Genomic DNA, 26682 nt, shown 5'->3' on the forward strand with positions numbered 1-26682 from the left:
CTTAGTATTTAAAAATTCTTTTCTTTCAAAAGAATTAATGCTAAAAAGTTAAAGAAGAAGGAAAACAGCAAAAGTAGTATTTTTTTTTTGTATATATAGAAGTCTTAAGAAGCACATCTTTTGCTTTTTAAATATGACTGATTTAAATGACACTACTGCACAAAACTGGACATAGCTTTCTATAAGAAAAAAAGCAAGATGTAAACATAATTTCCCCTAACTACACTCATAAGTTTAGGACTATTTACATTTTCAAATTTGAGTTTAATTTGAGTCTTAATACTCAAAGTTCCAAGTCTTTTTAGATCAAAAAGTTTTAATTTATTAAACAAACAAAAAAAATGCAAAATTAGATTCCTGAGACTCTATGTACCTATACATGCGTAGTTATATATAAACAGGTTAGTAAATAGAAAGCAACAAAACTTCTTATCCAGCAAACTCATTCTTATACAACTTGGAAAATGTCAATAATGTCCACGAAATCCTGTAACCCAAAACCATTAGCAGGAGAACTTTAGCAACATTTTGCTGATAGTATTTGTTTACACTGCTTACTCCTTAAAATCTTATTTTATACACTGCTATATTATAAGACTGCTTTGCACAGTTTCAGTCATGTTGGTACTTGAATTTGAAAACAGATTAAAAGCTTATAATATGCTTGGGAAAAAGCATCTGAATTGCTGCAGTTTCTATTTATAAAGTTGTTGAATTTTATCTAAACTGAAAATCCCAGGAAGGACAATTTCCTTGAAGAACAGAAAGTAAATGCAAACAACTATATATGCGTTTGCACTTTAAATATTGTAAAGCACTAAGTGAGTTATTTGGACTTAAGAAAAAAACAGCTCACATTCATTTTCTAAATTAATCCTTCACCTCTTATAAAAGAAAATCTCTTTTTAAGATGGTGATTCATGTTCCACTGCTTTAACTACAGCATATAGTGTATTCAACCTGAGGGTATCGATGCCTGTGTATATTTTATTACAGTGAATATTTACTTTCATCAGGTCTATATGTAAATTAGTGGCTGCTGCTGTGGACTAGAAAATAAATTTGTTGATTTAAAAGGTGAAACAGCATCTTATGAAGGCTCTACTGCTCTTTGTTTTATCCGCAGTTACTGGGAGCAACTATAGTAAGAAATAAAAAAAAATCATGGTGATTTTGAAGTGCTTCTGGCCATCTGTGATTTCCAGTGTTTTCTATTACGATGGATAGTAATATTCTGATGTTCACTTGTGATTTAGAGATTTCTGTTCTTCAGAGCTGAAGACTGAATAATACTTTTGTAGTGTAGGAAGGAGCAGAATCTGTGAAAAGAGAAAAAAGAAATACAGCTCAGACTTTAGCTATGTAATCCAGCGCAAATAAATGGAGCCCTTAGCTAGAAACAGCTAGGTTTGGTTTTATTTCAAAAGTTCTCTACAAGTGATCTCTCTGCTATCTTTCAGAAATTCTGCTAGCTCACATTATGCAGAAACTATTCCTTCTCCAGTCTGCTTTTTAAAGGCAGGTATTGGCATAATCTGTAGCACAAGAGGTCAGAAGCAGGAAATACAAGAGTGATTTGTGATCCAACCTTAAAGCTTGGAGATAAGTTTTGTCTAGGAAGGCAGAAACATCTATTATCCCTGAGCTGCTTTACCCCAAATGAGTATAAAGCTGGCCTATCCCTGGCAGGATCAAATGAAGGTTTCAGGAAGCTTGGCTGTCATTTTAGAAGTAGGCAGCTTGCATACTCCAGTGTGCAGTTTATGAACATTAAAGAATGGAAGTCCAGTATCAGAATGTGAAAAATATTCTGCAGCCACATTCCTTTACATTTCTTTTTTGCTAGGTCTTGTAGGACTGCTCTATAGACCACCTACATGCCAATTCATGAAATGCAAATAATGAAAAGATACAATAGGATTCATTCCACAAAAATCCATTTCCACACACAAACTCTCAAAGGGATTTAAACTCTATATGGTATTTTGGCTCACGGAAATTTTCCCTTTGTTTCCTAACATGTTTTACTAAATGAAAAAAAAAAGATATTTCCAGTTACTTAATTACAGTAAGTCTAAAACAGAACAGCAAACTAAAGTAACACAGATTTTTTAGGTGATGTGCAATAAAAACAATGTGGTCAAACAATAAGTACATTCTATACATCTCATTATTAAAATATGTTCTATAAATGCAAAGAGTATTTTATGTATACACTGTGTTTCTTTTTGAGGAGAAGAAGCACTTTTTGCTGGAATTCAGTTCCTAATGCTAATCCCCAGTAAGGTGAGCAAATCTGGAGAATAAGGATAATCGTTGCATACATAGTCATTGAATTAATGCATGTGCAAACACACCATTAATTTTGTATGCATTTGTTCAATATCAGGTGTCTTAGTCAGGGCCCAAAATTTAAAGAAAACACATTAGACATTTTCACTTTTAGTCTTATTTACCATAACAGACAATTACAGTTTAAGGATATATTGCTTGTCCTCTTAAAAGTTAATGTTTCGGTTGTATTTCTGCATTTATATCCAAGCTAGTAGGAAGTTGACTGCAAGTTAACACATACCCCTTTCTTTTAGGTCTTCAATGTATGCTTTCATAAACTCTTTCTCGAATTGCTCCCGTTCACGTTCACTTTCTACAATTTCTTCAGTGTCTTCACATACAATAGTTTCAACTGGGCTGTCCTTGAGACTTACAAATCTAGAGAGAGATTAACGAAAGAATGTATGCATCAGGCTTCTGAACTTCACTGGCCTGCATGAATGACATTTTAGAAGTTGCTTCTACAGCCAGAAAGAGAAACGTAAGGAACATTTGCTCAGTTTTTGCATTGTGGAATCATTAGGATCCACTTATTTGCAGAAGTAAAAATTTCAAATAACACATTCTCTATACTCCACTTTCCATATAAAATTTATGAGATTTAGCTCTCTTTTTTTTTTCTTATCTACATAAATCATTCTTTGCCTTAAGAAATATATTTCTTTATTATTAAACGTATGACAGACTACAGGATAATTTCACAACTGTTACCAAGCACTGCAAAATCCTTAATAACTGCCTGTAGTCTGGAATTTTGCCAGTATTACTTCACTGACAATATGTATCTCTATTTTTTGGTAGTTGTTATGTTCATTCTGTTTTACAACGCATGACTGGATATGCATTTTGTCATATTTGCAAATTTCCTAAAGTTACACATTGCAGATGAGAAACTAGATGGTTACATTCACATCTAAAATAACATGCAAATTAAGTCTATAACATTCTGAAAATCTCTGATGTTTTTCCCACTCAAGAAGTAACACATAATCCAAGAAATGTTACTTTCTAAAGAACAAATGGTCCAACAAATCATCCAGCTTTTCAAAATCTCATGAATTGTTGTGAGTCTGTGGTCTGTTGGTCTTGGCTGCCAGGTTCCCACCAAGCAGCCCTCTCACTCCCTCTCCACAGCAGGATATGGGAGAATATAAGATGAAAAAGTCATAGGTTGAGATAAAGACAGCTTAATGTAGAAAAACAAAAGCCACACACAGAAGAAAAACAAAGCAAAATAAATATTAAATATTAAAAAAAAAAAAAGAAATCATTCTCTGCATTCTCTACTTATCAACAGGCAACGTCCAGCCCTTTCCTGGGAACCAGGCATTCAGTATGGGTAGCACTATATAATAACCTTGTTTTATATATATAACCTTTGTTCCTGGAGTTTTCTCCGTATCAATTGTTTGCCCTTCCAAAGCTTTCTCTTGATTTTATTGCTGAGCATGACACCATACAGTATGGAATATCCGTTTGGCCAGTTTGAGTCAGCTGTCCCAGCTGTGTCCCCTCACAACCTCTTGCTCATCCTCAGCCCTCTGGCCTTTGTGAGGGGGGTTTGAAGAGGCAGCCTTGATGTGGGAGCCCTGGTCAACAGTAGCAAAAAACCTCGGTGTCTCACCACCATTCTAGCTACAAATATAAATACAGCACTATGAGGACTACTATGGCAAAAGTTAACTCCATCCCAGTCAGACCCAATATGGAGTCTCAAACGGTATCATAATCAAAGGCCTGAGCATCGGCTGTAGAAATGCAAGATCATTGTAACTGCAGACTAAAAGGCCTTTTAGACTTAATCTGCATGCAGCAACAAGGTGCTGCTTCGCAACAGAGTATATGACCTACTAAACTCACATGACACTATTTAGACTTTTAACTCACAGAAGCATACTTTTGACAGGACTAAGCTTATCAACAGCAAACTGCCAGTTTCCTGGTCCTGCTCTGGCACATGATTATGAGACTCCAGAGTTAGAGCTACTACAACCATGTCTACACAGGAATAGCAGTTTAGGCATACAGATGCACAGTGTGGGGAAGTGGCAAATGAAAATCAGAAAACTGCTGTTCCTCTGCATTTTCCAAGCTTTCTAGTGCCTCTTTAATGGCTCTGATATAAATTGAGTCCTAATTTGACCACCAGGTGTGGTAGAAACTGATGCCTGTGAAAATATTTCTGCTGAGTGCACCTACTTTATGTTATAAAGAACATACTTTCTCTCTTTTACTTACTTTAAACCTGTGGTTGACTCACAGACAGCGGTGGGTATCTCAACCAGGTCATCACCACTGACAACTAGCAAACTGAGCTTTGGCATATTGACAAGAGCTCGTGGAAGATAAGTCAACTTGTTCTTCTGCAGGAGAAGTGTCTGAAGTTGATCTAACCTGTAAAAATGTGAAAGATGAAGATAATAAAATATTTATTTCAGACAGGAATATTTATCCAAGATAGCAACACAGAATTAATCATGTACAAAAGAAGAACATGCACCATCTTTTGCTTCTCAAAAATTATTTATACCACACTTCCACAAACTGTCACCAACTAACTTTAGTGGAAATTTCCAGTCATGGTTCAATATCATAGATATTAATAGCATACCTCTGAAAAGTACTCAGAAGCATTCCCCAGATAAAAGATTACAAAAATTATTGTGCTTTCATACACATGTTGACAGAATATGATATAAAGGCTCACTATGTGTATCCTGGAAGTGATGAAAAATATGGGTCAGCAGCTCACACCTTTGCCCGTATGCTGGATTCTATGAACTAGATACGTTCGTGCTAGGCAGTATATTCCCATCAATTGTTTTTCACTAGTAATTAATACTGAAGGGAGCAAGAGAAAGACCAGCTCCTGGTCATATGGCTCTTGCAAGTTTTCCCATTGAAATCAATTTAATGACAGCGTTTTGTAAAGGAACATGTTTAGCTTGGTTTTCTTTACTTACCCTAGCTCTTTTCCTAATGCAGTAGTAATTTGTGACTGAGCATTTATTCCTTGGAGTAGATAGAAGATAGCAAACTGATGAAACAAGTTTGTCTGATTGACAGGAAAAGCCCATTCCTTAAACACCATTGTAGAAAAACAGAGAAGATGAAATGTAGAAAAGGAGCATTTTGGAGACAGAGGAATATAGATGGATTACAGGAGGGAAATGTCCCTTAAATTTAGTGAGTATCCTTCCATAAAATAAAAATCTTATTAGAAGCGCTTTCAAATTAATCAAATCTCAGTTCAGATCTGGAAAAAAAATGGCAGTTGTATACTGTTGTTGCTAGAGCATCTGAATTACTAATACAAAAGTTTTCAGCCCCTGCTGTCAGAGAAATCTGTGATTACACAATGCCCCAGAAAAGTCTTTTTGACCAGCAACAAGGGGTTTGAAAAAGTTAAGGTTGAATAAATTTTGTGTGAAGTTTCTTCTGCTTCAAGGATCTCTATTCCCAACTCAACAAATAATGCAATTTTTTTTAATATAAACTCTTGTTAATTGGTAGTTTCTTTACGTATGGTTATGTAACGTTCTGTAAACCAGATTACAGCAGGACTCCAGAGTGAATAAATAGGCCCAGGAATAAGTGCTTTCTCAGACTAGTAAATCCCATTAAGGGGATTAGCGTGATTTTTTAAAAAATATCTCCAGTAGATCTCTAATTTGAGAATACAAGTATATGTGTACACATGAATATATACTCCAGAGTAGGAGGGGAAAATTGTCAGTGGGTTTTTCAAGCTTACTAATATTTTCCTGCTTTACTGACAAATTTTACCAGGTTCTTTAAATATGCTTTAGTTCATCTTTCCCTCCACCCTATTTCCCCTCCAGAGTGATACTGCTGCCAACTCCATATGGTGAGTCCCCTTTGCTGGAACTGAGACAGTATGCCCCATGAACTTCCTAAAGAACAATGCTGTCATGAATGCAGCAGAAAATCTAACTAGTTAACTGAAAAGCAAAGGCACTGACTGTGCAATCTGCCATTAATGAGCTAGAAAATGTAGTTTCTGTTATCTGACCTATTCCATCAATAATAATGGTAAAGCTTACATGCAAAACTGTATGATGCATTTCCAAGTGAGATTTTCTCATGTAATTTTTCATTAATGCTGTCCCTTAGAAGCTTGTTACTTTCTAGATTTGCTTTAGAGTTCACAAGCCTGCCAATAAATTAAAAACATAAACTACCTGTCTATGTCTTCTGGGAGGTCTTTCAGGTTGTTGCTGCTAATATCCAACCACTGCAAATTAGACATACGAAGTACACAAATTGGAATAGAATGGAACTTGTTTGCTGACACGTCCACAACTGTGACTTGTTTCAGGTTACTTAGCTAGAAAGAAGTGGAACTTTATTTTAGTTATATTTTCCAAAGTACAGAAAACATTTTATTTATCAAAAGTTCCTGTTTTTCTCAAAGCACTTTGAAAAATAAGAATTGCATGATTATTTTTATTCAACTTTTTGCCAGTCTTATCTCTTAATCATCATTTTATACCAAAAAAAAAAAAAACATTTCAGAAATAACTATCATCTCCTGAAATGTTCATCACCTTTCTAACACCGTCATGGTATCAAATGAAGTTTCAGATGACACTAAGGCTGGATCTAAATAATGACTGGGTTCTTTCCTAGCTTGCATATGAAGTAAGCTCTGAAGTGACAGAATACAGTTTTGATTATTGTTAGAGGAAAAGTTTCCATTCACAAAATCAGAGACTTTATAACTCTCACAAAACCCACATAATTTCCTTTGTTATAACTCTGTTATGCACTGAGAGTGTATTGCTAGGAGACCCTTAGGAAATTAAACTGTCAATTTAAGCAAACAGAAAATTTAGTCAAATATTTTTCAAAGATCTTTAAAAATACATCATCCATACTGCAAACTAAATAAGGTGCACTAGAGCTTTTTATTTTATGCTTTTCAAACTAATTACCTTTTTAAATAATAAACCTTTACCACAATGAAGGTTAAGTACAAATGTAAAATATACCTGTTAAAGAAATAAATGTGTTAAATAAACCTCTCTGTGTAGTGAATCTATTATTCAAATTATCAGTGTTCATAAAACCATGCATCTAGCTAAAGTGAAAGTCAAAGGAGTATAAATGTTAATGAAAAAAAAGTACTTTAGAATGGAAATTATGTAGCTGAGCCCCTAATCATATGTCACCATCCCAATCTAGCCCTATAGATCCTGCTACAAAAGAGAAAGTATCAAAAGAATTTCATTGGTCTTTGCCTGAAGGTTTCTTAGAGTGTAGAAAATTTTTAGCAGCCAAAAACCCCAAACCAAATATATTTTCTACTTCCAAAGCAAGCAAAATTCAAACAACAGCATAAGAATTAAAGAAGTAGAAAGCAATAAAATACATTCTGAATCCTTGAGAGGGATTTATTATTATTATTATTATTATTATTATTATTATTATTTAATAAGAATCTACTTATGTTTTGTTCTATTTTATGGATAAAATTCTTACTGCAGTATTGACAGACTTTTATCTTAATTTGACCTCTGCCATTTAAGATGCTCATATTCACAGCTTGGTGCTATGTCAGAGCCAGTTTGGTTTGGGATTTTTTGGCAGTGGTTTTTCTTTTTGTTGTTTGTTTGTTTGCTTGTGGAGTGTGAGGTTTTCTGTTTGGTTGAGCTTTTTGTTTTGTTTTCTGTTTGGTTGAGCTTTTTGTTTTGTTTTCTGTTTTGTTTTTTCTAGATACAACCTCATATTGCTGTGTAACCTTAAAATTTGGGGAAATCTTTCCAAGGACATGTACTGAAGTTATCATATCACAATTGACTAGACAATTAAATTTACCTTTCAAAAACAGGGTAGATGTTCAGAGTTTCTCAAGTCAAAGATATAATTTCAAAATCTGCCCACCACTGTATTAGAACAGTCTTGGTGAGGCATTACCATGGAAATGCTTCCCTCCTGATTCAGAGCAGGCAAGCACACATCTTTTCCTGACACATCTCACTTCAAAATTATTCTGTTGTTTTGAGGACTGACTACCAGCAATGACTACCCACTCACACTGTAAATTTTGCAGAAACTCAATCTTTTTTCCAACAAAACAGAACCTCAATTTAAACAAGAGTGACACTTCTCGATTGTAGCAATGAGAGAATGGAGAATATAATTAGCACTACCTTTACACTGCATTCACTTTGTGTTTTCAGATTTTGTCACAATTCCAAATCCCAAGCAGATATTTCAGGCTTCTCTGCACTTAGAACAATTTGCTCTCCCCAGAAGGAATTTAGCAGGCACAGATATAAAACAATGTCCCACAGATTTAAATTCCACCCAAAGTGTTCTGAAACCATTCCCAGAGAAGGAAAGCCACAGTTCCTAAACACAAAGTGGCAAATTACTTTAAAATCAACTCACATCACTCTTCACACAGATTCCTAAACACATTGCTTTCACATGCCGTCCCTGTCATGCTCAATGTAGTAACATTAGGTGGTAAAATGATATTTCTTCAACGGCAGAAGATAGTTTTATATGTTTTCCTGAAAGTGCTTTATTGCATTAAAAATTAAAAGTAACATTAATATAGCAATAGTATTTTTATGAACAGATATTTTTCTGATATTTTTCATCTAGTATTGATGGCAGATTGGTTTAACGCTCGACTAGATGGAAACCTTAATTTTTCATGAGTTTGTACTCCTGTAAAATGTAACAAAATATAAGGCCATGGACTCCTTTGTTAGAAAGTTTGGTTCAACATGCAGCAGAATATATGAAGCCATGATTATACTGTATAAGCTGCAAGGCCTTAGTATTTTTAATTTTAGGGTAATATTTAACAAAACCTGTCCATAGTATGTCGAAACTTAATGGAGTTTTTATTTAATCTGTCTCTGATAAGCCAACAACAAACACCTATGATATAAAATGATTGGAAAATACGGCAGCTATGTGTTATATTTTCTAAAGAAAACCCTTTGTATTTTATATCTTCTTGAAGGACTGCTGCATTTTTGCACCTTTTATAATGTTTAGTTTTCAAACAAACATGGCTCCCTTATCATTTTTACATTACAATTTTTTTTATGTTGATTTTTGCTATTTCGTTCTATTATGTGACTTTGAATCAATCAGTATATAGCTTTTATGGAAGCGCCATTTTAAAAAATAGCTATATTTAATACTGCAGCTACCTGGACTTGTCATTCTTATGTTTAATCACTCTTGCCATTTGTATTTGACAAATATCCCCATTTTGCTTATCTTAATAATTTTGTTCACAGAAATAATCCAGATAACCTTGTGGAACTCCACTGCTTCCCTTTCCATCTAACAGCTAAGCCTTCAGTTGAAAGAAAAGGAGACCATGTCCTGGGCTGAACAAGTTATGTCATTTATGGGTGTGTTTTTATTTTTGTTCTGCTTTTTGACATGAAAGGGTTTTACTGATAAAGTTGCATGCAAGTTTATCATGTGTTACCTACTACTTAACACCGACAAATGAAAAGGTGTAAAGTCACATCAAGATTTACAACAAAAATACTGTATTTTTTTGTTACATTCTGTGACAGAAACAGCATCCCATCAAAGTTAATGTACGACAAGTCATACAAAGGCTTAACCAGGAAATGTCTATCAATACATTACAAATGTGCTTGTGCCCACAAATTCCAGACTCAATGAATTCAAAGAAAATTTATATCACAGTAAGATCACATTTCCGAATATGTTGTCTCCCAAATCAAATAGAGTGGTACTCAGCATGTCATTAGCTTGCTGAAAGCATTACAGTATATATAGCAAAGGAGCACACTAAGTGTTAACTGCTCACTTGCCCACATATATCTCATGCATTCAAACCAAATCCCTAGCTTTTCTTTCACGAAGCTGTAAGTATAACCTATTCTATAATCTCATTGACACTCCTGGAGTAAAGTCACAATTAAAGAAATAGTATAAGAGCATCTTTAGAGGCAGAAGATATGTTTCGTGAAGACCTACATGTATACTTGCATTCTAGTCCTCTATGAGACTTCCAGACTGGGCTCTTAAACTTGAGGAGGCCAAGGTACTTAACAGTCAACTCCAACCCTTAATAACAGTGCACTTATTCACAAAACCCTCTGAAGCGTAAAAAAGCATAACTTCAAATAACACTTCTTTTGGTACTAAATAAGCTAAATACAAGAAACATATGTAAAAGCCAGTGTTCACCCAAACAGAATTATTCTGATTTTGTAATGCTAAAATCCTAAATCTTTTGCAGAGTTAATCCACAAATACACACTGTTTTTCTGATGCTAAAGTTTAACATTATCCCCTTCATCACTGGAGCATTATCATCATTTAAACACCTACTGTTTAAAGTCTAATAAGGTAATTATAGCTATGGTGATGTAAGAATAAAAAGTCAGCAGAGACTTTGCTTTTTATTTAAGCAGGTTTTTTGATACACAAACCTTTCATCATGTCTGCTAAGAATGAGAACACTGGCTGCATATGCAGTACTCACAAAAATATCAAGTATTCATTATTCATAGGTCATTGAAGAACCAGATAGCAGTAAGAGCAGGACTATTTTCATACAGTTAAAATCCCAAAGAATGTGGATCATGTGTTTAAGAGTTGTTCCAAGCCACTAGTGTTTAAGAGTTGTTCCAAGCCACTAGATGAGTCATATGCATGAAATTAAGTACCAAATTACTGATTTTCTGGACCGAGGCCAAAACAAGCCTGCTGCCTCAAAAAAAAAAAAAAAAAAAGAATTTGTGATGATTAGTAACATTAAATTTTCATAGTATTGCTGCTGGAGCTACACACAGTCTGCATATATTACTGCATTTTGCTATCATAAAGTCATATCTTCTTCAAGTTTACAAAACTTCTAAATTAAGGACACACCTTAGAAAGGAAAAACTGGTCCCTACCAGAAGTCAATTAAAGGTTTCTCATCAACTCAAATGGATTCAGTAGTTCACTTGGCATGCATACTCTCCATATGTTTTAATTGAAGCCATTAGAAAAGAAACAGCAGCAATGTCAGTAGCATAAAGGCATTAACTGACCTCTACAGAATATTTGGATAGGAAGTATCCTTTAAATATGTCAAAAAACCCTTTTAACATATATTTTGTTCCTTCAGAACAAGATGACCAAAACTACTCACTTTCACAACAGAACAGAGACAAAGCCAAAATCTTTTTTTCTTTCATTTCTGCTTTGAGATGCAACAGCAATTGAAGCAGTACTATTCAAATGATGCCACCTTTATTATGATTTAAACATACGCTGGGCTTTCAGGACAAGAAGAATTTCCTTCATACAGATCTGACACAGGCACTGGACATTTGGCAGCCTTCCAGTAATACCACCTAACCACATGACGTTTATTGCTGCCCCATGGATGAGAACATGGTTTTTACCAGAATTCTCTAAAGCCTCAGTTCATTCTTTTTGTTTGTTTTTTTTTAACTTATAAACTAATGAATCATTGTTGAAATGGTCTTTAAAAGAAAAAAAATTGTGCACATAGAAAATATCTGAATAGGTCCCCAGTGTAGCCAAGATGCTCCTGTATTTTAGGCAAGCTTCTTGCTCTAAATTATGTCAGGAACTCTTTCATCAACTCAGAGAAACTCAGGAAGAGGTAGGCACAAATACAACTGAAGGGTCAGTCCATAACACTTCTTGGATTACTAAATATTATTCTGTGCCTCTTACACAAGAAAGAAAAGATGTCTAACAAAATCAGTCATCTGGCCTGTCCCAGTATAGTTACTCAGAAGATAAATTGTTTAGAATCAAGTTGCACAGTACTGAAGTAGTATAAGCTCAGATACATTATACACTTTTTCATCTAAACAAGTGTTTTACTGCCCAGTTCCCTTCAGATTGTGTCTAAGCAACTTAGCTTTGGTTAGCTACAAATTGCTGCTGGAGACATACATTCCCCCAGAAATTTTTTAATACTAAACAACAAAAAACTCATGCATACTTGTGTATAACACAGAATCATAGAATACTTAGGGCTGGAAAGGACCTTAAGATCATCTAGCTCCAACCCCCCTGCCACGGGCAGGGACACCTCACAGTAAACCATGTCACCCAAGGCTCTGTCCAACCTGGCCTTGAACACCACCAGGGATGGAGCATTCCCAGCTTCCTTGGGCAACCTATTCCAGTGCCTCACCACCCTCACAGTAAAGAACTTCTTCCTTATATCCAATCTAAACTTCCCCTGTTTAAGTTTTAACCACTACAGTCCCTAATGAAGAGTCCTTCCCCAGCATCCCTATAGCCCCCCTTCAGATACTGGAAGGCTGCTAGGAGGTCTCCACGCAGCCTTCTCTTCTCCAGGCTGAACAGCCCCATCTTTCTCATCCTGTCTTCATACGGGAGGTGCTCCAGTCCCCTGATCATCCTCATGGCCCTCCTCTGGGCTTGTTCCAACAGTTCCATGTCCTTTTTATGTTGAGGACACCAGAATTGCACACAGTACTCCAGGTGATGTCTCACGAGAGCAGAGTAGAGGGGCAGGATCACCTCCTTTGACCGCTGGTCACACTCCTTTTCATGCAGCCCAGGATACGGTTGGCTTTTTGGGCTGTGAGCGCACACTGAAGCTGGCTCATGTTCATTTTCTCATCAACCAACTCTCTCAAGTACTTCTCCGCAGGGCTGCTCTGAATCTCCCCTCTGCCCAACCTGTAGCTGTGCCTGGGATTGCTCTGACCCAAGTGTAGGACCTTGCACTTGGCATGTGCAATGCCAGGTAATATTTTCTGTGAACATGGCAATTTACAAGCACCTATGTAATGTTTTGGGTGCATAAAAACATAAATATAACAAAGGAAACTACTCCTACTGAACAAATACTTAGAAGGAATAACATTTATTATGGACAGCATGCATCTAAAGCTGTCAAGAGTTTTACAATTACAAATAAAATCTAATATGGGGAAGTACAAGCTAATATAAGAACAGTAAACTACACACATTTCTTAAACTGACTGTAACCTGGGAAAGATGGAAAGATGAAAAAATAACAGCATGTAACTCAGTGAAACTCCTGTGTTCAATATGCAATAGTGGTCAAAAAAGCAAATAAATAACTGAATATGTAATGTGATATATAATAATTAATGCCCAAATTACTTGCCACTGAATGAAACAATTGTACACCTACATTCAAAGTACCATACTTCTTGTCACTTTTTTTCAAGGAAGAATACAACAGATGAGATGCAGAAGTGAGTGACAGTTATTACATAATGGAAACAGTTTGTTATTTTTATTAACTTTTTTTTTATTTGCAGCAGTTCTGAAAGACCTAAATCAAAATTAGGAAAGACTGTAAAGATTCAGACAGCTGAACAAGAAATGATAAATTCATGGTGCATTGGGTCCAGGAATTTAGCAGATGAGGATTAACAGTATCACTTCAGGTTAGACCAGAAAGCAACTGGCTCATGTTGCTAGGGTAACACAGGTGATAGCAAAGCAAACAAAACATATGTTAATTAAAAATAGATAGGAAGAGATACTAATATCAGCATGAATTTTCTGAATTAGAAGATTAGAGAGATCTAGGAAATCTTACTCCTGCAAAACTGTGTTTACACCGTAATGCATAAAGTTATTTTAACCTTACCATAATGATGGTGGCTTGCGTTTTTATTGCTTGTAAAATTACTCATCCTTCTAAAATCAGCAATAATCAGCTCTACAACAAGCTACAATAACGAATTAGATGGATTATCTAAACAGCAGGTGAAGAGACGGGTGTTTTTTTCATATTCATTCTGAGTTATCTAGCCGTTAATTTCTTTACCTGAAACTCATTGTGATTTGCCCTGCAGTTCCCAAGCATGACAGAGGCCAAGGCTTGTGAGCTGGCATCCCTTCAATAAAAAAAAAGCAAAAAACACTGGCCCATATCCTCCACTGAATTCCCTTGCTTCTTCAGCATTACTTCCACTTCATGTTTGGTAAAATTCTACAGTTTTCTGCCCAGAACTAGTAGGGTGGAGATCTTACCTGACTGAGTCCTATATGAGACAAAAAATACAAACATATCTGCTTTCAACTGTTAGGGCTGGCTCCTGTCTTTATGCCTTTCCCATTGATCAGTGATGATGAATGAAAATAAAAGTCAGATTCACCAAGCATTATTAACAGCTATGAAGAGTTAATAAATCATTTAACTACATACAGTTAGTTAACAACTGATAGGAATATATTCAGTAATAAATTAAATGCATTAACTTTAGTTAGACTTTCCAACTTTATTCTTAGAGAATAAATAATACCACTCATTAGCTGCACTTTATGGAATAACAAATAATGTGCTTTTTTCTCCCTTTACCTCCAACTCCCTTTTGACTATCATCAATCCATTGTATGTGGGTACCAGAGACATTTTTTTTATATTAAAATATGCAAATGTGATAGCGCTATGTATTTGTTCTCTTCTCTGCCCAGTGGGAACTTATCTGAAACCTTCCCACACGTGCATTGAGTTTGTACCTCTGCTCTTCCTGCTAAATGTTTTGCTTTGCTGAATAGGACTTCTCAGAGAAACAGAACCAGACCAAAAGAGACCAAAAACTTTCCAGCTGTTAAACCTCATTTAAGATATCTTTTGAAATCGTATTAAAGTATGAAAAGTAATTTGTGTCTGTTCTGGATACTGTTGTATTTGAAAACCTTAGGTGACTAATGTTAGTGTTTACTGAATCTCCAATCACGTCAGCTTTTTTTTTAGGGTCTCACATGTTAGCATTGTTGAAAGTTGCAAGAGACAGCTAATTATAACCACCCAGAATGCATTGTCCTGGTTTCAGCTGGGATAGTGTTAATTTTCTTCCCAGTACCTGGTGCAGTGCTGTGTTTTGGCTTCAGTCTGAGAACAATGCAGACTGGCGGATGAAAGATTGAGAAGAGCCTTGAGAAGAAGGACTTGGGGTTACTGAACGTGAGCCAGCAGTGTGCACTTGTAGCCCAGAAAACTACTCTGTGTTGGGCCGCACCAAAATTGTTGTGGCTAACAGATCAAGGCAGGTGATTCTGCCCCTCTGCTCTGCTTCGGTGAGATCCCACCTGCAGTACTGCATTCAGCTCAGGAAAAAAATGGACCTGTTGGAGCAGGTCCAGAAGAGGGCTGCAAAAATGACCAGAGGGATGAAACACCTCATCTATGAAGACAGGCTGAGATACTTGGGGTTGTTTAGCCTGGAGAAAAGAAGGCTCCAGAGAGACCTTATTGTGACTTTTTAATACTTAAAAGGAGCTTATAAAGAAAATGGGGATAGAGTTTTTAGTAGGGCCAGTAGTGACAGGTCAAGAGGTGATGTTTCTAAACTTTTTAAAAGAGCATAGATTCAAACTAGGTATAAAGAAGAAAATTTTTATGACCTGTGTGGTGAAACACTGGAACAGGTTTCCCAGACAGGTGGTAGATGCCCCATCCCTGCAAATATTCAAGGCTGCCTTTTCTAACATTTACATTTGATTTCAGTTTATATTTCCACTCATGTCCAAAGGCATTCCTAATTTATAAATATGGCCAAAATAAATTTTAATTGAACTGCAGATCCATAAACCCTTTCTTCCAAAGGACTTTGCAACTAACACTAATCTAATACTGAAGTTAAACAGAAGGCTTTAAAATACAAAATATTAGACACCAAACAGAAGAAGAGAGAAAAATAAATTGGGAAAAAAACACTGAACCAGCTTGCTCTTCCTTAGGCATAGTATGGAATGGTATGAAATCTTAAGCCTTGTGCAAGTAAAAGATGATAACACACACTCTCCATTTTCTTAACGGAGCATAGATTATCTCATTTTAAGATTCAGTGAGATAATTTACAGAGTGTTAGAAGTGGCCTCTGAAAACAGGGAAAGAGCTTTTTACAAGAAGCAGACAAGTGAGCAGTGTGCTTGGCTCCTGAGGCTATTGCATGAGGCATGTTACTCAAAGCATGGTTTCACAGCACACCCAAATAGAAATACTGCAAAAGTCTGGGTACTGGACATACATGTTCCTAGTAGGCTGATACAGCCAATTCATAGGCTGCATTAGGCCAAGCAGAATGCTACGGTTTGGGGTGGGGTTTTTTACTCCAGACCGTGAAAAAGGTGAATGTATCAGTACCAGATATTGAATCTATTAACAGAGAATGAAGATACACAAGATTTCAGTTATGCTAGAGCATCTCAGTCATAGCATACCTCAACCTAAAAAGCCTGCATTGAAGAATTAAATTGGTAGATTAAAAAGGCAAGAAGTATAGTCAGTATATGTGCTGGAAACCTCCTTAACAACTGTAGTTTACCTGAAAAACAGTAGGAGAACAAGCTTAACATCTTGTCTGTCCTGAAGTTTCCCTGTTTACAAAACAAATTAACAGACTTAACAGACGTCATAACAGTCTGTGAATTTCTTATGTGGCTGACTTGACAAATTCAGGCACAGAAACAACTGATATGCCATTAAAAATTTATACACATATATGGTAGCTGACTTCACAAATTAAGGACTTCAATTCAAAATGGGGTTTGGTGACACTGTATGGTTTTGTGTAATAACTTATGTTCACCCACTACCACTTCTGGGTAGCAACTACAGTCATGATCTATCTTATTGAGATTTCTCCCCCTAAAATAGCTCATCATGTAGTATTTTGTGTCTATTAAACAAACAAAACAAAACAAAAAAAACACACAAAAAATAACAACAAAAATATGATTCCCAAAAACCAAAACTGAACTCTTTTCCTAGGAAAGCAAACAACTTAATGATCAAATGGACTAAAAGCTTCAAGACTGCTCTAATTTTTGCCCTTGTCATAAAGAAAATGGATAGAAAAGGAAAAGGGAGACTGATTACTGAAGATGTAATTCAGTCTCTGAGTTCTGATGATCTCATAAACTTTAATGGGTCTGAGAAAAATTCTTGACTGAATTAAAGGCATGTTATCAATCTCTTTGAATCCATTTTCATATATGTTATCAGTATCTCTTTGGCCATTATTCGGTGTATAAAACCAAGGTAAAATTAGATTTTGATCACCTCAGCTGGGCTGAAGTTTGCCTTTATTTCTTTTGGGTAAGTTTAACATTAGAGAATGCTGTTGCTATTCTCATGTATTTCTGTAGCTTTCCCAGAAGAAACTTTTAAGGATTTGAAAGTCAAATAAAAATTGATCTTTCTAAAAGGTGATAAACAGGAGCTTCTATCTTATTTTGTGTGTAGGTTGCCAACTTTTCTTAATGTTGTAAAGGGATCCCATTCACCTACCAGATCACAGCCTGCACATCCTTGCTCACTTACAGTCCCCAGTTCCCAGTACTCATACCACAGAAGACAATGATGACCAATCCATATGAACATTCCACTGGATTGTGTTAGCCACAATTGCATTAGGTAATATTTGATCTAATCATTCTAACCTGGGGTCATAAATACTTGTATTGGATGCCCATAGCAAGATGCTGGCAGTATGAGGGCTGAAATGGTAGTCTGACTGGGAAGACACCAGGGGCTGCCCCAAGCTGAACACAGACAGTTCAAGCTGACTTCAGTGGACTCCCAACAGAACACACCTGATCTCCGCAGCTAAGCACGTGATGCCACTCTAAAAATATCTTTATAGAAAGGGAAAAAAAGGCAACGAAAGGGAGAGAGAATAAAAATGAGAGCGAATAGAGGGAATATTAAGGTCAGAGCTGGAGGAGGTGCTCCATGGTGAGGATCTCCACACCAGAGCTCGTGGAAGACCCACAGCTGCTGCAGATCGATATTCCTGAAGAAAGTGCAGCCCATGGGCAGCCCACACTGAAGGAGACAAAAAGCGTGAGGAGGAAGGAGAAGCAGCACAAAACCACTGTACACTAGCTATAAATCCCCCCACCCCCTTGCACTGCTCAGGTCTGGGAGGGGAATCAGAATGAGTGACATTGAGAGGGCGAGAAAAATATGTTTTAATGTCTTTGTTTCTCACTACCTACATACATATTGGCAAATATTAAATTAACCTTCACCAAGTACAATCTCTCTTGGTCACAACATTAAATGGTAAACAAACTTGACCCATGAGCTTTCATATCCTATTTTCTCCTGATGTCATGCTGAAGAGGGGGAAGAAGTGAGCAGCTGGGTAGGCATTTTTGCTATTAGCCAAGATTAGCTGACTGTAACACTTCACAGTGTCTTTCTGTTTTCCTTTTTTTAGAATTTCCAGACTAATTCAATATTTTAATTCATTAGTTACCTGTCAGTGACTATCACCTTTGTCCATCTGAGATTCAAACCTCAGACACCTATTATTTCAGTACCATTAACGATCCAATTGCTATAAATAACGTCAACCATATTAAGTGCATCCAAGGCCAAACAGTTTACAGCATTTTAATCATTTGATAAAAGTGTTAGTTTAATTGTATGTTCAGCTTCCAAAGCTGCCTTTGAAATATTGACTCTGGTCAACTAATTTTATAAACTAAATCAGAAGAGTTTGTGTAGCCCACCTTCCAGGCCACTTCAAGTATAAATCAATTCTATACTCCACAGAAACAAAGAAACACAGTAGACAATGCCGATATTTTTCTTCTTGACCTTTTAAACCATGTTGACATGATTCCAGGTTTTGCTGTTCTATAACATCATTTGTACAGCTCCAGGGTTTTTTTCCATAGCTTGTAAGGAAGCCATTATGCAGGAGCCTACACTCAGTTTTAGTGTCTTTCAATCTCATTGAAGAAGAGACTGTCAAAAGTTAGCAATGTTTTTGAGCTTTGCAAGGAAAAGACTGCTCTCTTAGGACTCAGCCTTGGAAGGACTTCCATGCACAGATAGGTTTACATGCAAAGGCTGCCCACAATGCATTGTTCTGGTTTCAGATGGGATAGAGTTATTTTTCTTCTTAGTGTCTGGTGCAGTGCTGTGTTTTGGCTTTAGTCTGAGAACAAGGCTGGTAACACACCAGTGTTTTAGTTGTTGCTCAGTAGCTCTTATCCTGATCAAGGATTTTTCAGTCTCTCATGCTCTGCCAGTGAGGAGGGGTACAAGAAGCCAATAGGAAGCAGAGACAGGACACCTGACCCAAACTAGCCAAAGGGGTATTCCATACCACAGCACATCATGTCCAGTACATAAACTAGGGGGAGTCACCCAGACAGTCCAGCTCACTGTTCAGGTCACTCTGGGTATCAGTCAGCAAGTAGTGAGCAACTGCATTGTGCATCACTGCATCTGTTTTTTTTTTTCCTTTCCACTTTTAGTTTTATATCCTCTCCCCTTGTTATTCCCCTTAATAGTAGTAATAGATTGTATGTTAGTTATTAAACTGTTCTTATCTCAACCCACGAGTTTTACATTCTTTCTGTTCTTCTCCTTATCCCACCTGGGGAAGGTAGGGGGTGAGTGAGCATCTGCATGGTTCTGAGTTACCAGCTGGGCTTAAATCGTGACATGCATAGACATGTGCATTATGCCTTGTGCATTACAGGGCATTTAGAAGCAACTACAAAAATACTCATTGATCTTAACATACCAATGACTGGGTTTAAATTCACCATTCTAGTCCACAGGATTGAATATATTCAGTTTTCCTAGGTGCTTAAAGCATTTCCTAAAGCATTTCCTAGATGCTTTAATTCCTTTGCCTGTTCAGGATATATGTTTTTCTGATTCCATTATGGTTCCTTTTACCAGTTAAGTTTCACCTGGTTTGTTCCCTACCTTTGTTGTATGAAGGAAGAGGAGAGAAAGGAGAAAGAAGACCTGCACTATTCATGCTGTTGCTAGCATTCTGTGCAGTGTTTACTTATGATGTGAAGTTAATGTTCACCCTTTGTTTCTGTTTCCTGCACACCATTTCTAACAATTATTTTCTACCTTAAGTGAAAAGTCAGAAGGGAAAGTTAATTAGTCTTTGCGTGTCCCTGGAGCAGAACATAAATATGGCCAAACCGTATCTCACGCGAGTTTAGTCTGCTTCGACATTGCCTGTAATCACCAGTAATAGATGTTCAGAGAATGTTCAGAATAGATGTTCAGAAAAAGTAGGAATAGCTAAAGAAAAGCCTGACACTTCTTCCTAAAGATTCACCTGCTCATCCTCCAGGAATCATGATATTAGGACCCTGACAAATATGGATGACATCTGAAACTGTAGTTAAGTACCACCCAATGGTTTCGTTTCTCCTTGAACAATAACTCTCAAAGCTGCTGTGGCAACGGGCAGCTATGCATCCAACACAAAATACAATGTCAGTGCATGCCTGGGAGTCCTTTTCTCAGTCTTTATTATATATTCGTATCATGTCTCACATGTAGGATCATTTTCAGACAGACATTTTTGCCCACAGTAACATGCAGTGCTGTTTATAGAACTCTCCATACTCTTTTTAAAGGAAAACAGACAGTGGGAACAAATGAAGGTTAGTATGTGAATTTGACTGTCAAGATGCACTTCACTTTCACAGAAGATAGCTATTTGCGGCATTCTCCTTATCATTGTTGGCCAAATCCCCTTTGGGGTCATGTCCTCCTTCATATATCAGAATAAATACAGGCAAAATTTAGTCACTTGAAAACCAAAATAAAGAAGCTTGGTTCCATTCAACTGCTGCTAAGGCATTTTCAGTGAGACTACTAAGAAAATATGATTGATAAAAACTTCAAGGAATGTGATTTAATCTGACAAGAAAAGATTTTAAGACTGTGATAAAATACCTCATAAGCTGAATAAAAAATTGAAGAAGCATAGTTTATTATCTTACTTCAAATGGGAGCTCTGTTATTTCCATATTTCCAGACAAATCCAGTTTTTCTAGATTCTCACAGTCACCCAGTTCTGGAGGAACTGACTTCAAATTATTGAAACTCACATTGAGCACTCTGAGACTTTTTAAGCAGCCTGTGAGGGAAAGATAATAAAATCAGCATGTTTAAATAAATAAATAAATAAATAAATAAATAAATAAATATAATTTTAAAAGGGAGAAAGTAAAACTAAAAGGCATACTTAGTCCATTAAAAAAAAAAGGAAGAAAAAACCAAACAAACAAAACAACCCTCCTTAATTTGGTGACCTTAATTTGGTGATGAGTAAGAGATTAATAAATATTTTCTGCAATGGTTACTAATACTGGAAGCAACAATAGTGCTGTGTAACACTCAAATGCACTTCCCTTAATCTGCAATGGTTTTGGCAAGAGTTTAAAAAGAGGCAGCAAACGCTTGCAAAGATCTTGATTCTACCAGGGATAAGATACCTATTGACCCCAGCTGAAACTAGAGAAGTTGGCTTTTCGTTTGGCTACTTTAGAAAACTTGTGCGCTAACTGAAAGCATCTTAGTATTTTTTACAGAATGTCCTAATTGGGAACAATTTCTCCCACTAAACTTACAATGTTAAGAATTCTCTCTCTGGTATGCAGCACTGCATACTTTTGATTATAAAATATAATGGACGTGTGCATTTGTTTCATTATATTCTTTATTGAAAGTTATTGTTCTTGATGGATTAATCTTAAGGCCCTTGTAATATTCTAGTTTACATTTATTCACATTGTACTTTCTTCAACTTATAGGATGACAAAAACAACTTTAGAAAAATCATTAAAATTCAAGATGCATTATACTGAAAAAGTGCACATTACACTGTAGCATAGTCAAAGGGGGAAACAGTAAGGAATTTGAATATTAGCAAACGGATCCTTAAATACATCCACAACAAAATGAGAACATTCTACATTCTATGGACAGTTCTGTTGTTGTATTGCATGGGTGATCATAGAATTGCAGACTCACAAAAAGTTCTCAGTGGGAAGGGACCTTCAAAAGATCATCTAATCCAAAGACTTGTGAAACCTGACTGAACACTTCCCATGATGAGGCATCCACAACTTCCCTGGGAAACCTCACTACCCTCATCATAAAACATTTCTTCCATTAATTCAATATAGGTCTATCTTAGTTTAACACCATTGTCCTTAACCTTGTCCAGGTCCTGGTACAAAAAGTCTTTCTCCACCTTTCACATAAGTTTGCTTATGTACTGAAAGACAGCAATAAGGTCTCCCTAGAGCCTTCTCTTCTCCAGGCTTAACAACCACAACTCTTTCAGACTTTCTTCACAGAGATTTTCCAGCCCTCTGACCATTCTCATGGCCCTCCTCCAGACCCACTCTAACAGGTCTATATGTTTCTTGTACTTTCTTGTACTGTATATCTTTCTTGTACGTGGAGTACTTCATCCAGTTTCTGAAGTACTCCAGTATTCTAGTACTTCACAAACAAGATGAAGTACTCCACATGGAGTCTCACAAGTGTGGAGTATAACAGGAGAATCTCTTCCTTCAGCCTGCTGGTCACACTTCCTTTTTTGCAGCCCAGGATACAGCTGGTTTTCTTGCACTGCTAGAGGACGTTGACAGCTCATATCCAACTTCTCAACCACCACTATGACCAAGAACCTCCTTGTGAGGCTGCTCTCAATCCGTTCATCCCCCAGCCTGTATTGTTATTGAAAATACCCCAACTGAGGTGCAGAATTTTGCAGTTGGCCTTATTAACTTTCAGGAGTTTCACATGGGCCCCTTTCCTCAAGCTTGTCAATGTTCTTCCTTCACTCAAGCATATCAACTGCACCACTCATCTTGGTGTCATCTGCAGTAATCACCTCTAATCGGTGATATTCCTGCAATATTCCCCTCTAACCAGTGATTCACAAGCAAAAACAGCATTAAGAAACTTAAACACAATTCAACAGCTGGAAATCAGGAGAGAACAGCATCTTATGTCAATAGGTTCTCAGAGCAGACCATGTATTGGTAAGCCAAGACAAAACAGACACAAGATCCACAATTTTATATTATATCAGTCTTTTATTTATAATCAAATTTAAAAAAAATAGTCTGTTGTTTCATGGCATTTGGATGACACTGAAGAGAATCTCTCTACAGTACATCTCAAATGTTCAAAACAGTGTCATAATAGTGGTCCTATCCTTAGGCTCTAACATTTAGTTAAATTCTCTCCAAAGCAAAAGTTGTTTTACTTTTCACAATATGTAGAAAGAGGCCAGATGGTGTTTCCACAGGAAAAGAAAGTGAAGAAACAGGGAATTGAAAGCCCCACATTTTTTCCCCTGAGAAATTGCTACTGTCAGACAGAGACATGCAGTTTGATGACCAATAATAGCAGCCACAAAATCACACAGCATTTTACAGAGTTTTCGTTGGCCACTATATTGTCAGTGATGGTGGGACTGCCAAAATCTTTCTAGCAGGTGACAGACAAGCCTTATATGGTAAGAACTCTGTTATATTAAACTCCATAGGTTGCAAGAGATTAAAATACAAAAGCTTCCACTCATCTTCTTCCCAGTTTTAGCTCTGCCAGAAATAGAAACTGAGGTGGTATTTCAAAATTTAGCTGTCCTTTTAGGAAGGTAACTTTGCCTTTCTTATTCATTATGAGGTACCGTTTTAGTTAAAATAGCAGAAGCAGAATTCTCTATAAGACTAAAACAGGTATGGTTTTGCCAGTCCATTACTGTCCCACAAGACAAGGCTGGTATAAGAAAGTAATAGAAGGCACTCAATGGTGTAATTGTGTGAACCACCTTTTTTTCCAGATTTTTAAGCACATAACAGAAGTTTAGCCTACCAGTTATGAAGCCTCACCAGTTTTAGTGTCATGATTTAGACAGATGAACGTATTACATCATATGACAAGTGTCATAAACATCAACTTACCACCTCATTGCAACAAAATAATCACTGAAGCAAAAATGTGTTAAAATAAAATAGAGAACCAAAAAATTACAAATTTATTCCTCATCTGATCAATCTCTTAGTGAAGGAGAGCAAATCCCAACCACTTAACTCATTAGCACTGGAATGTTTTGAGTTGTCCTTTTACAATGGGATATTGTACTGGGCCTGGCTGGAATGGAGTCAGTTTTCTTCAAAGCAGCCCATATGGTGCTATGTTTTCAATTTGTGACCAAACAGTGGTGATAATACACCAATGCTTTTGCTATTGTTGAACAGTGTTTACATAACTTGAAGTCTGCCTTTTTTTTCTGCCACAGGGGTGTGCAAGTTGCTGAGTGGTGACAGGGCCAAGACACTGGACCCGAATTGAGCAAAGGAATACTGTAGCATATTACATCACATTCAGCAGTAAAAGCCCAGGCAGGGGAGGTATGAGGAGGGGTTTTCCAAAGTGGCTATGGCTCAGAGACTAGCTGGGCATTGGTCAGCTGGTGGTGAGTGGTTGCTTTTGCATCACTAGTTTTTTTGTTTGCTTGTTTGTTTTTCTTCACTTATTAAATTGTCTTCATCCTGGTGCATAAATTTTCTCATTTTTGCCCTTCCAATTATCTCCCCATCCTCCTGCGGAGACTGAACAAGCAGCTGCAGGGGTCTGAGCAAGCTGCGTGAGCTGTCTTAGTTGCCTATGAATGTTAACCCACAACAGATGTATTTCTGTTACTGAAATGCCTACTTCTCAGTTCCATTAGTAGCTGCAGAACTAATGCAGACAAGGCATCCAGTGTCATCAACATCCTACTCACCCTCTTACCTAACTCAGCTCCATGCATAACTGGGAGACAAGGAGCAGAATTACTTACAAAAAAAACAATTACAAAAATTTAACAGCCTTTCTGGGCAGAGTGACAGAGACAAGCACAGCTTCCCTGTATGACTTTCCTGCCTTCTGAAATCATGACTTTTCAAGATTTTGTCTCCTTTCACAGTTTCTAACATGTGTGTTACTGTTCATAGTATGGTTTGTCGCAGCTGGCAGGTATGAGAAAGCAAATAAGTAGAAGATGCATCATATAATTTCTTGTCATATATAATCTCTCTCTAATCCAACATCTTAGATGGAATCTGCAATGAATTGCCAGTAACTGTGGTGGCTAAGATTACAAAAATTACTGGAAAAAGCTGTAAGTCTTACAACTGAATTTAATTCTGATAAAAAACTCAGGACAGCATAGATGAGTTCACCAAGATCTGCAGGGAACAATGACTTGCAATTCTGTGTAATGGCTATTTTTTCACCTCTGGGCTCTCTGGTGGATTAAGTTATGCCACTCTCCTTCTAGGACCATTAGACATACACAGGATTTGCCAAGACCTCCTGCATAAAATCTTTACACCACCAGTTCACATTATCCCATTTTTTGATTTATCACATTCTGTCTTAAAAATAGCTCGTTTTTTTTACAATCACTGTTCTTATGAAAAAACAAAGTTGCAGAATTTCATTCTTTTCATGATTTGGAATGGTCTTTGGATTGCCAGTCTAAATTTATTTGTAGAAGTTTTATAATTATTAATTCACTTGCCAATTTTATATTTAAATAGTACTTTTCACTTCCTGGTGTTTTCTTCTCTGTTTTTTTATAGGTAGCAGATGTATCAGAATTTATTCTACTATCCTGAATAGCCAATTCTTCTAATATTTTCTCACAAAAGAGAAATTCCCTCCTAGAATGGTCCTATTAGACTATTTTTACATCTGTTCCCATCTGGAATAACTTATCTTGAATCTAGGTGACCACAGCTTTATGTATGTATCACACTGCATTTTCCATCTGTGACTGTTAATTAGGAATTTTGTTTCTTCAATTATTTGCGTTCAATGAGCTTATGATTTGCTACCCGAATTATTAGCTCCTGAGTACATGATCTTGAACTCTGCAATCATGAATTTAATCTGTCTACTTTTTTGGAAGCGCACTTGCTTATCCAGCTTTCCATATTTCCTCCTGTTTGTGTACTAAGAATAGCACCCAAACTGTGTCAGCAAAAATATGTCAGTAGCCTAGTTCCTCAAAATAATTAAGAAACAAACTCAAGACTAATTGAGAAACTCCACAAGTGATCTTCCTCCCAAATGATAGCTTCTCTTTCCTTTGCTCATTTTTACAACTGCTGCATCAAAGTCCGTTTTTTTAGATTCAAATATTCATTTTCCACAGTTCATTGTATCAAATACTTTATGAGCTGTCAGATAGACATGACCTACTCTTTGAAGGCAAATCATCTTCTCAAAAGAAGGCAGAAACCAAATAACTTGAGCACAACTTGCTTTTCTTTTATTAACTTTTAATTTCAACCCAGTTTTCATTCAGCTCCATGTCTCCAATTACTCCTTCCTCTAAAAAACTGATTAGAATTCTTACAAGCAACAACCTATACAGGGATAGAATTAGGTTATATGGGTTGCCTGAATGATAATCCAGGTTGCAGGCTGAGATATTTTACTTTCTTAACAAATGGAGAAGACTGCCACTCTCCTTTTCCCCCTAAACCTGTTAA

General features: G+C 36.6%; 1 protein-coding gene across 1 annotated transcript in view; it reads right to left on the reverse strand.

Annotated features, from left to right (window-relative positions):
- Nucleotides 1-692: 692 nt before the first annotated feature.
- LRRC2 (leucine rich repeat containing 2) overlaps nt 693-26682 on the reverse strand; it is a 52971-nt gene continuing 26981 nt past the window's right edge. The window contains exons 4-8 of the mRNA XM_057426467.1: nt 21121-21257; nt 6537-6682; nt 4573-4728; nt 2576-2712; nt 693-1319 (exon numbers count right to left, since the gene is read on the reverse strand). Of these exons, the coding sequence (XP_057282450.1) occupies nt 1270-1319; nt 2576-2712; nt 4573-4728; nt 6537-6682; nt 21121-21257 (626 nt within the window). The 3' untranslated portion in view covers nt 693-1269. The remainder of the gene's footprint in view (nt 1320-2575; nt 2713-4572; nt 4729-6536; nt 6683-21120; nt 21258-26682) is intronic.

The sequence above is a fragment of the Pezoporus wallicus genome, unplaced genomic scaffold (assembly GCF_028554395.1).
Source record: "Pezoporus wallicus isolate ANWC-B61680 ecotype Strahan unplaced genomic scaffold, APGP_CSIRO_Pwel_v1 contig_7162, whole genome shotgun sequence".
Lineage (NCBI taxonomy): Eukaryota > Metazoa > Chordata > Aves > Psittaciformes > Psittacidae > Pezoporus > Pezoporus wallicus.